The following is a 12,362-nucleotide window of genomic DNA, read 5'->3' as shown; positions in this document are numbered from 1 at the left end:
ATACCCCTGTAGAGGGATGCTGTAAAAGGAAGTACTTGGAGAGGGTAGGAGGGTGGGGGTGGGGGTGCTAGAGTTGCTTTCAATCACCTAACCTTGCTTAGCATGGAGGTTACATAACAAGTCTTGCAGGTCTTTTTTACGAAGTTTGTATTCATTTTTCACAGTGAAGAAAACTCTTTAGGACTAGTTGTTTGAAGGAAAGGGACATAACATTTGATAGTATGACCTCCTTTATTTCCCGGAATTATTATGACTTTTTTAGTAGACAAGCCAAGTAAGCCTTCAGCATTAGCGAGAATCAAACTCATACCTATATTCTTGTGAGAAACTCTTTTCAGGGTTGATCTTGTAAATGACTACTTAACTTTTATTTTGTCAGACCTAAAGTCGCTAAACTTTTTTTTGTAACAGAAAATCACTCAACTTTTCTCAAGTATCAAAGAAAGTCACTAAACTATTTTTTGTAACAAAAAAAAAATCATTTGGCTTTTCTAAGAATCACAATAAATCGCTAAAACAATTATTTTGTAACACAAAAGTTGTCATTCAGACTTTCCCTAAGTATCATACAACATGCCTCTTTTGTTTCCTCCTAATGACTTTCTATGATACTTAGACGAAGTTGAGTGACTACTTTTTTGTTACAAAAAATAATTTGGTAACTTTTCTGATACTTAGATAAAGTTGAGTGATTTTTTATTATAACATATAGTTTGGCGACTTTAATAGTACAATAAAATGAAATTTGGTGACCATTTATCGGTATCACTAGATTGTAAGCGTTGATGGTGAATTGTATTGGCTTGATTTTGAAGAACGGGCGTTAGTAAAAAGTCCCAAGTGAAATGGTTAAAGTAAATGAAGAAATTATTTCTTATTAGAATAAAAGAGAAGTAGAGTTTGGTGTTGCTTCACTTTGCCTCCACACGAAGTTGTTAAAGAATAGAAGCTTGATTTTCACAGTCTGAAAGTTTAGGCATTTGATTGAACATAGTTTCTAAAATGGAAAGTGACCCACTGTCTTTCTTCTTTTTGTTTTTCCTAGTCTTCCTACCAAGGGTGACTCCAAAATCTAAATCCTGGTGGGGACAGGCCTAATAGTTGTTGGTTTGTTGGAGCTTAAATTAATTTGCAAAAATTAGACTATTTTAGTTATTCCAAAACACTTCTGGTGTACAAGTTAGCAACATAATTCGTAATAAAGTCTGGTGCCATAGAATTTATATTGTTTGGTTAGTTAGTTAATTAATCCGATTATGCTCGATAAATTCAATGTTTGTAGGATTAGGCACTAAGTACATCGTATATGCATATGCCAATTTTGAGCTACATATGTGCAATCCAATCGAATTCGTCTAAACTTGAGCGAGTTTAATAAGCTATGTTTTTGCTCAAGGGTGAAAATATTTGTTAAGTGGCATAGACGATGTATGTGTACTCATTTAAGGGTTCAATAAAAATCAATTCATCTTAAAAGGTGAATCAATTTGAGCTAAATTAGTTCAATTCTTTTCAAATTAGTTTCCTATGAAAAACTATTTTTATCAGTTAAGGTTTGTATAACTTTTATCCTCCTCTCAGACCTGTTTCCTATGTAAAAATTTAACTAGTTTTTAATAGTTTAAAAGAAAAGTTTTTTTTTTCTTGGTTTATGTATTTCTAACGGGTTTGAACTATAATTATAATTATAATTATAAAACAAAAAGGAGTTAACCGTCTTCGTTATTTAAAAGTTAGTTGATTCACCAATCATTTGGTCAGGACCTTTCTTTCAAGATTACTCTTTTTGTGAATTGATACTAAGGTTCTACACAAAATGGAAAGCAAAGGTGAAAAAGTAGAAACTTGCTGATACTTGACTTTTTGTACTTCTAAATTTCAATGTTCTAGATTTAAGCTGTACTAAATGAGTAGCTACGACAATTTGGTAAGTATCTTGCTTTTAAAACATCAAAAACTTGATAATTTTAGCATTTGAGGCCCTGAGATTTAAAAGTGAGAAACAATAACTGCATATTCTCGAAATTCAATCTCATTTAGAAAGCCTGATCTCTATCTTTTAAAGAAAAAAAATACTCCTACATTCTATTAGAATGTCAGTTCTATGAGGTAGAATCAGAATGCTGCACACGACCTATGAGAGGTAATCAATTTTTAAAATTTCATTACATTATCAGTGTATGACTTAAATCCATCTCGAGATATATAAACTCTGTTAACAATGGACCGAAGATAAGGTGAATGAGGATAACAAAATAAAGCAACAAGTTGCAAGATCCAGGCAATTATTTACATATTACGAGTTACTTTATTGGACAAGTTTCAGTCCGATATTTACAAGTCAAAGCATCCACATTTTGCACATTGGGTCAATCAAGGAGCCTAAACTCTCTTCCTTCATTACATTTTCACCTCCCACAATATTAACACTTACAGAAACCTCCACGTAATAAACGAATAACGAACACCTGACAAGATCATGAAAACAATGAATTAATCAACTGCAACAATATGTAAAAGACTTAAATGTCAAAGAAACGAAAACAAGAGATCATATTCACAGAAAATGAGACAGGCATACATTTCCAAGTTCAAGTTCTCTCTCTAACACAAGAAAAGGAGAATGCAGAAAGACAAGCAGATAAAGCATCCACCGAGTCCAAATTAGACACTTATTTTAGGTCAATAGAAGTTAGGAAGAGCAAAGGGGAGCCTTGGCGTAACTGGTAAAGTTGATGCCATGTGACCAGGAGGTCACGGGTTCGAGCCGTGGAAACAACCTCTTGCAGAAATGCAAGGTAAGGTTGCGTACAATAGATCCTTGTGGTCCGGCCCTTCCCCGGACCCCACGCATACCCGGAGTGCACCGGGCTGCCCTTTTTTTAGAAGTTAGGAAGAGCGTACGACGACCTCTTTGATATGAGGAAAATCTCGTTGTATTATATTTTTTAAAATCATAGTTTCCGGGCCAACTTACACGCACGACGACTAATTCCAACGTACCTGCTACCTCCCACCAGCACAGGTACCATGTAACTTTATCCATCACAAAACTTGGTTAGATGGGAAGCAATCACCTAGTTGAAAATCTTATTATCATGCTTCGTACAGCTACTTGAAAATGTATGCAAGAAGTCCATGAAGAACAAGCAAAAGGCGAAATCAGTTACCTTCAATCAACGCTGTCAACTTCATCATCGAAATGATTCTCCATTTCTGCACCATCTAGGTTATTATGTACAAACTTAGACTGTGGCTCCATCTCGGAGCTCTTCATATTATTTACAAAATCTAGCCGGGCATCCGCTTTAGGGCTCTCGCTACTATCTACAAAGCCATTAGCTGTTTGACCTGTCATTGGAAGACCATCCAACCCATTTACTTCTCGGCCGCAGTGAACTTCGCTCCTGGGACCATTCATGGAATGATGTGATCCATTAACTCCATTAGCCATAAGATTGCAGTTATCAGAGACGCTATTGTCACCGTTAACGGATACCCTAAAATAACAAACACCTAACTTCAGAAACAGTAACCATATTCCGATTTCCGAAAAGTATCAGCAAAACATTATAAAATGAAACAGTAAACAACTAATAACTAAAACATGACCTACAAAACAGTCGGTGCCCCACCCAAAGGCACAAAATCAGCTTATGCATGCTCCAAAGCAAATTAAAAGACCATCACACAGACCCAAAATATTAGGTAACTTTCTATAACAAGGACGACGTATTCACAAAAAGAGATAATTACTGATTACCTCCCTTGTTGGGTCTTGGAAGCTTGAATGAATTCAAAAACTGGAACTAAATCTTTTGATCTCGCCTCGAGTGAATGAGTTGGAAATACTTCTATCTCAGCCTCTCCTCCAAAAGCATAAACATCGCCTGTATTAATCTCGTCGGCAGCAAATGATTGAAAATAGATCTGCAGAACAATTACAAAAGCACAAAGGAGATATCAGCCAACACAAAGGCAGCATGTCATTTGTGGTACCAAACAAATAGTGAAGTACCTCAGATTTTGCCCACAATGGAATCTGAGGTTTATGCATTTCAAGCTCCACTTCAGATATATACATATGATGTCTTTCATCAGAAGTTGTTGTATTCCTAGGCTTAGAATTGAGACCATTTTCTACCTTTATGCCTTCAGGAAATACTTTACTGCTATCAGTGTCTCCAAATTCACCATATATATCAATATTACCACCTCGCTCTTTGCGATTTTGTTTCTGGCAAATATTCCACTTCTGGATTGCATCTACAACTAATCTTGTATCAACTTCAAGACCTGACTCATGTGTTGTACCCACCGCAGTAGTGGTTGTAACAGGATCTAGACCAGAACACATGCGTAAAGTATATTGTATCACACAGCCAGGAGAAGAAAAAACCAGCAGGTGATAAGTTGACTTTAGAAAGGTTGCATCTGTACATTGGTTATAGTCTTTGTAGTACTGAAAAGCTGAAGCAATGGACCCAGATAGAGAGCTAATGTTTCCCGTTGCAGCAGCGGCAGCACCACTTAGAGTATTTTTCCAACCATTACTTCCACTCCTTATTCGGCCAACAGCAGAAAGTGTCACCGGGGGGCCAGATCCACAAATGCTTTGTTGATTAACAGAATTCACAGGTTTTGCCATCACCCGGGAGCCATTAGCGCAAACACTAGGATATGCATCAGCCGTGTGAAAATCAACTGATCCCCCTGAAGGGGATACCGCAAAAAGGTGGCTAGTTCCTCTGGATGAACTTATCATAATCCACCGGCTATCACAACTAAAACTTATGTCTTGTATGACCTGAGATGTCCAAAATGAGATAATAGTTGACTTCAATCATCAAGAAGCAACAAGCTCAAGAAATACGGGATAGCAACTTAGATATACTTACCGCGTTAGTCAGTCCACGCTGCAGCGTATAGAGATGGGCATAAGAAGATCCAGGATCAGTATCACATGTACTTTCAGATAGTCCAGGCACTATCCGAAATACATTGATATTATGGCCTTGAACTGAAGCTGTCACCAGAAGAGTAGTGCTAGGATCAAAGCTCAAAGCTGAAATGGGACTCTTATGTGCCCTAAACTGAGCAATAAGAGCTTTGCTGACAATGTCCCTGACTATGACCTACAGATGCAAAAAAAAATGAAAAAAAAAAAAAAGAAGTTACATTAGAGACCAATGCTGGTCAAAGCCAGCATTATATATATAGCAACTGAATGGTATTCACTTACCACTATTCAGAAATAATAAAATACAAAGGGCAAATGCATGGACATACATAAATGTCCACAGAACAGTAGACACGGCATGAGGGTTAATATGGTGATGAAAACGAAATGATCGCAAAGCTCCCCAAAAGCCTTAAAATGACACCATAAAGGCATGAATATTAAACCAACATCTTCGAAAGAAAGTTGATAAAGAGTAAGCTATACCATTCCAACACTGTCTACATCTTGAAAATGTCCATTAGCAGCTCCTGATACCTTCACACGAGCATTCCCAGGCTGAGAACAATTACCATCTGATCGCAGCTCAGAATAGTATCTCGACAGCTTCTTGTACCCCATATCCCCTAGAGTCACAATACCAGCAGCAAGTTGCCTGCTTGATTCCTTTGCATAATGAGCAACAAGGCTCCCATTTGGAGCAGGACTTGGGAAACTAGCAGAAGGAGTAAGGTGCTGTGGATTGACTCGACCAGAATTCGAGACTGAAACTGGACTTCCACTATAGGCTATCCACCTGGGACCTACTGCGAGAGGTCCCACACCTATGTTTCCAGACGCAGGAAACCCCGTGACAACAGGATTGGTGACAATAGTAAATTCCCTTTCTAGAGTTGCAGCATCAAAACAATGTATCTGTAATAAAAGCAACTTCACTTTTATGTCTAGCAAGATAAACCAGAGTACAACTTTGTGATATCATGTCACGTACCTGAGCTGCTTGTAAGATTGCAATCACTCGGGAGCTGCACCTTACCAAGTGAACAACTGATCTGAACCTCAATTGATGCACGTAAGAGTGAGATTTCATGGAGTAAAACCAAACAACAGTGGGCACAAAAGTGGGTCTTGCTTGGTTATGATAATGTTGGGAGGTTCCATTATGAGGAGTTCCTATGCTCTCCCCACTGTTACTACCACCAGAAAAAGATACATCCGCACAAAGTATCAACATTGGACGACTAACAGAAAATTTGTCGTCACAATTCTTTGATGCTATTAGTTTTGGTAACGCTTGCATGAAAGAAACAGGGCCATCATGCCTGGAAACCAAGTTGCACACATTATCAGCATCTTCAACATCCCAAACCTGGAAGCCGTAACGACACCCCAGGAGCAAAATTTGCCGAGTTGTGCCACTCTCACATTCCAACTTGTCAAACCCAGCCCAGAGAACCTGTGTGTGGTAGAAGAGGAACATGAGATACGCTACATTCCCCTTTGGAAGAGCACCAAAGTTCGACCTTATTCACATAGCAACACAATGAACAATATCTCTAGGCACTAGCAATATATAGCTAGCTTGACTCTATCAAACATCCAAAATCTATGTTCACTAGCTTTTAGTACTAGGGGCTCCTCATGATAATTGCTCTATAACTCTTATGTGCCATAAGCCATATCTTTGAAACTGGGTCTCAAAATTAACTAAAGAGAATCACAATTAATGTTACCTCCTGAACTTGTCCAAGGTATCAACCTAATCTATACTTAATATAGAATCAATTAAGAATCAGCCCATCAGAAATGTTCATCAGTCTTGTCAGCCTTAAAATAAAGCAACCAAAAGTTGTGAAGATCCTACTCTCCAAGATTATCACCAGCTAGGATTGCCCCAAGGGATCCCCTGAAGTAAATCTTCCTAGAGCCAAAGTAGCTCCTGCTTCTATCTACCAAAGTTTCATAAAAGATTTCAAATTGTAAAAGCCACCACTGGTCCTTTCTGGAGCATCACGGCCTACCTTCATCAGAATCAGACCCTAAATCATTCCCAACAGCACCATCAAATTCTCAATTTCCAATCCTGCAACTGCTTTCTAAAGCTTGGCTCTGTGTCAAAGTACCATTATAAGATTTATATTACTGTCCACAAATATCTCTTTTTATTTTTGTTCAACGCACAAGCCTCAATGTAATTTGAATTGAGTGGTGGGAAGGAAAACCTACAGGTGCCAAAACACAACTTCCCAAGGTTGTAATGCATTAGATTACACAGTCAAATGTTACTTATCAAAAAAAATTAATAGTCACGGACGACTTGCTTTTTCCTTTTGGAACACTACACCTACATTACTTGTCAATGAAATAAAGCATTATACCTTTATATCAATTCAAACTTCTGGTTACCCCAGATGGCAAAACTTCCTTTTCTTTGTACATGGGGCGAGAGGAATTGGTTAAATCTTTTCATTTTTTGGGTTAAATCTTTTTCATAAAAGCACGTTAACAGCTTAAATTCCATGAAGATCTCACATCACTTTATTTACCTTATCAAAAAAAAAAAAGAGATCTTATATCCCATTTGTAGTAATAAAACTCAAGAAACATGTGACATGCATTTTAAATTCTTAAATGTAACACTAGTATGTCCACATGTGGTATGATACGAGAAATCTGGACATACGACAACGGCGGAAAAAAACAAGAAGAAAAAGGTCCAATTACACATAAGGATCATTCATTCAAAAACAATAACCAGACAAAACAAAGGCGGGAAATTAGACCAACACGACAAAACGGAAAGAATTCCACGAATAAAGTAAAAAATCAGTAACTCTAACAAACTGCCCGAAAGAGTCAAAACACCGCATTAAGTAAAAAGATTATATGCCGTCACATAGCTTGAAAGCTAAAACACTACAAGAACAAAACCTCCAGTTTTGAAAATGAGATGAGAAGAACCCGACAACTCACTGGTGGGTCCCAACTCCTATGATACTAAATTGAAGAAAAGGTCATTTTCCAATTACTCATGTCACCTGATCAGAAATGCATCCAGAAAATTGTATTCTAGTACAATAAGCATGTGTGCTCAAACAGGCCTCCCACAAATAACCTAATGCTACACATATACCAGTTAGGATATGCATATCTTTTCTTTATTAATAAAGAAAGAGGCCACCAAATATGCAGATATATACACAATATACAGTATTATCAAATTGTATTGGTCATCTGAGAAAGAAAGAGCCATGAAAACCTAAGGAGTAAAAATAGCAGATCAGTCACGTGGACTTTCAGATCTCATTTCCCATGCTGATCCATATAATGATATAATCATGATACCTTTCTAATCATATTCCCTTTGGTAGTGTCAACAAGAAAAAATGCACATGATATTTAACCCACATAAGTTCTACTTGGCGCTAAATTTTGTTAAAGAAAACTAACCAAAAAGGAGGGGAAGAGACTATAACAGGCATATACTGGATATAGCTATTCTCAGCACTTACTCGCCTAAGCTAAACTTAGTATAACATTCAAAGAATTAAGGATTTGCAACCAAAACAGCATTAACCATCTGCATTTAGAATTCATGACATTCAACTATAAAAATGTACGAGTAGAAAACCCATCTTAACAAGTATAAAGTTTCAATCTTTCTCTACAAAATAGCTGTAGACCCTGATATCTAACACCTACAAACTACATAAGGGCATAGAATCCATGACATTCAGCTATGAACATACGAGTAGCAAACCCATCTTAACAAGTATAAAAGTTTCAAACTTTCTCTACAGAAAAGCTATATACCCCGATATCTAACACCTACAAACTACATAAGGGCATAGAATCCATGACATTCAACTATGAACGTACGAGTAGCAAACCCATCTTAACAAGTATAAAAGTTTGTTTCAATCTTTCTCTACAAAAAGGCTATATACCCTGATATCTAACACCTACAAACTACATAAGGTCATAGAATTCATGACATTCAACTATAGATGTACGAGTAGCAAACCCAGGTTAACAAGCATAAAGTTTCAATCTTTCTCTACAAAAAAGCCATATACCCTGATATCTAACACCTACAACCTACATAAGGTCATAGAATTCATGACATTCAACTATAAATGTACGAGTAGCAAACCCAGGCTAACAAGTATAAAGTTTCAATCTTTCTCTACTAAAAAAGCTATAGACCCTAATATCAAACACCTACAACTACATAAGGGCTTAAAAAACATGGGAATAGCACCTGATCGTGGCTGGAATCATTGTCCCTCTCCACGATAGCCGAAGCAGCTGAAGCTGCTGACTTAACCGTCGAAGCAACAGTCGAAGCCCCAGACGATACAATCTTGGAAAAAGCTCGAAACGAAGCTGGAAAAACACCATTTTTGCTCTTGCCTAGTGCAACATTTCCACCTTCAAGAGGTGGCTTTTGTGCATCATTCCTCATTCCAAAGCTCCCAAAGAGCAGAAACCAAAGCAAATACAACACGGAAATCGAAAACAACTCTCTGATTCTTGAATCTTTTATTCTCTACACTTGTGATCATACCCCTTAGGTTAGTTCCCTATATATCACCGTTCTTGATAACCCCTGGGAAAAAACGTTACAATATGAAACTCTTTAAACTCTCATCTAAACACCTGTCTGTATCATTTGCTTCCAACACAATATAAATCCAAACCCCACAACTGGAAAAAAAAAAAAAAAAAAAAAAAAAAAAAAAACTATTGAATCCAAATATGTCTTCTTCTAAACTTTCACTACTTTACAATAAAGAACACAACTAACCAAACCCCACAACAAAAAAATCCAAACTTTAACTTGTAAAACACAACAAATTTTTCAAAAACTTACTTTGTTGTATGTATCAAACAAATCTTTATCTACCTGTACATCAAATTCAAGAATCAAATAAAGTATTTTTTTTATTTTTTTTTTACAAAGAATTTAACAAAGAATATGTACAAATTTGGATCAGATAGGTTTCAATACTTGAAAATAAAGAGAAAAAGATTCCCAAATTGTATAAAAAGAAATTAGAGTTTATATGTATACATATTAAGCTTATAAAAGTAGTTTAAAAGGAGAAAGAAGAAATGAATTTGAAGGATCGGATAATGAACAAAGTTACAAAGATGATTGAAGAAATTATAAAGCTTGTCTCTTTTACGTCTCTCTTTCTTTCTTTCTCTCTCTGAAATTATATTTATAGATATTACAAATAAATGCTTTTCTTTTTAACTTCCTTTCCTTTTTGAATTTAGTGTTTTATTTTGACTTGATACGGAGTTTAAAAAATATAAAAAGAATTTTGAATGTTGTATTTTATGGTGCTAAACTTGTTAATACTAACGTAGTATAGAAAGAGATTAGAAAATTAAGATACTTAAATTAGGACGGAGAGAATATTATTTATTGAATAGAAGGAAGCTCCCTTCACGTTTCGTCTATGGTCTGTTTTTTTCACCGGCGGTAGCTGCTGTAACAGTAAAAAGTTAACGGAGGTAAGAAAAGATAACGGTAACGGTGACTTGGGGAGAACGTAAATCTGCAAGGGAAGTCTCAAAGTCCTTCCATTTTCCTTGCTTTGAAGTTTGACCAACTTGAAAGAATATGTGATCATTTGAAATGATGAAAATCTCATCCATCAATTCAAAATGACCTTATTATAAATAGTATTTATTACTCAATATATTTGGTTACCACAAGTTTAAACAATAAGCTTAAACATGAATATTTATTAGTAGTAATTAGTTATATACCATAAAGACAATGATACAAGACAAGAGAGGTAAATATTTAAGGGTAAGTATCATTCCATCATAAATCACAGACTTTTAGATTGAGTTTCGGGAGTAAATCACCTTAATAGAAAGTGTTTTTACCCTAAAATTATGTCTATATTAGTCAAGTCTTATAGCCTGTTTGGCCAAGCTTATTCCCCTACCCCACCCCCATCCCCAAAGTGCTTATTTTCTCCCATAAAGTACTTAGTTTGAGGTGTTTGGTCAAGTTTTTGGGAGAAAATAAGTACTTTTGGGGAGTAGCAGAAACAGTTTTTCAGAAGCTAAAAAAAATAGTTTTTGCCCAAAAATACTTTTTTGAAAAATACTTTTGAGAAAAATACACATAGAAACACTTTTTAAAAGCTTGGTCAAACACTAATTGCTGCTCAAAAGTACTTTTTAAATTAATTGGTCAAACACAAACTGCTGCCAAAAGTACTTTTTTGAAAAGTACTTTTGAAAAAAGTACTGTTTAAAATAAGTTATTTTTAGAAGTTTGGCCAAACAGGCTATGAAGTAGATACCGTACATGGGTTGAAAACTCAAAAAATATATTTCCTCTAGCTCAAGCCTCAAAGTATATGTCACATTTATTAACCTGGCCAACATTTTAAGATATACAATCAAACCTCTCAGCAACATTGGGTTCGAAATTTTTTGGCTATTATGGAGAATGACTATTATACACCTATAATAGCATCGATATTTAAATAATATTTCGCTGTTGTAGACAAAAAAAGATGCATAAAATCTAATATTTTATTTTTAGTTGTCAAATTTTAAGCTTAATCACACTTTATATAACGAAGAAAAATCTCTTAATGATGAAAATATATAAATTCACATAATATTCTTTGTCACAAATAGTGTATTAAAGGATCAAATATTTGATCAATATCTCTAAACTTATTATTGGTAATCATAGATATTCTATTTTTATAAGGATGGTTAATTACTATATTACTAAAAAAAGAAGATAGATGTTATATGGGGGTAATTTTACAAAGAGGGTACTGTTATAAAGTTGGTTGTTGTTGTTACAGGTAAAATGCTGTATAGAGAAGTAATAAAATATAACATAAAAAATCGGTTCCGAAAAACTTGACTATTACAGAGAGGTGTTGTTATATGCGGATGTTGTTGTCATATAGAGAGGTTTGACCGTACATTTCTTACTATATTAATATGAGAAGAGTTTCAACTTATATTATTTTTGTATAATTATATAAAATGAGCTTATATTATACAGTATTTAACTATTTATGCAATAAATTTGATTGCCAAAAGTTTGAACGATAAGTTTAAAGATGACAAGTTATTAGTTACAGTACTAATAGTTATATCATAATGACGAGTAAATGTTTATTAGCAACGTCAAAGATTGTGTTACGAATGTAGGTATTTTTTCATCCTTTATAGCGATCTCCCCTGGTAGAGAGCTTTTTTTACCCTAAACGAGTGTGTTAATAAGTCGGATCTCAATGTAGATGGCAGACATAGGGTGAACATATACTCCCTCTCGCCTGAAATACTTATCACATTTCATTTCTTGAAATTCAAACTACATCAATTTTATCGATATTTTAAGATGTAGCTT

At 35.4% G+C, this 12,362-nt stretch overlaps 1 protein-coding gene across 2 annotated transcripts; it reads right to left on the bottom strand.

The window, feature by feature from the left end:
- Positions 1-2,233: 2,233 nt before the first annotated feature.
- LOC132618914 (autophagy-related protein 18f) lies at positions 2,234-10,159 on the bottom strand. Of its 2 annotated transcripts, XR_009574382.1 has the most exons (9): positions 9,222-10,159; positions 5,952-6,416; positions 5,447-5,875; positions 4,899-5,135; positions 4,019-4,807; positions 3,764-3,930; positions 3,171-3,500; positions 3,004-3,077; positions 2,234-2,468 (listed from the first exon to the last, which is right to left on the bottom strand). XR_009574382.1 is itself a non-coding variant. In XM_060333907.1 (8 exons), the coding sequence occupies exons 1-7, from the start codon at positions 9,423-9,425 to the stop codon at positions 3,173-3,175; spliced, it is 2,619 nt and encodes an 872-aa protein (XP_060189890.1). In that variant the 5' UTR covers positions 9,426-10,155; the 3' UTR covers positions 2,234-2,468; positions 3,171-3,172. The 2 variants fall into 2 exon arrangements, 1 of the variants encoding a protein (XP_060189890.1); XM_060333907.1 differs by lacking the exon at positions 3,004-3,077 and having other exon boundaries at positions 9,222-10,155.
- Between the last annotated feature and the right edge of the window lie 2,203 nt (positions 10,160-12,362).

This window comes from Lycium barbarum, chromosome 11 (assembly GCF_019175385.1).
Source record: "Lycium barbarum isolate Lr01 chromosome 11, ASM1917538v2, whole genome shotgun sequence".
NCBI lineage: Eukaryota > Viridiplantae > Streptophyta > Magnoliopsida > Solanales > Solanaceae > Lycium > Lycium barbarum.
Note: the sequence above shows the minus strand (reverse complement) of the source record. Positions and strands in the feature narration are given on the sequence as shown.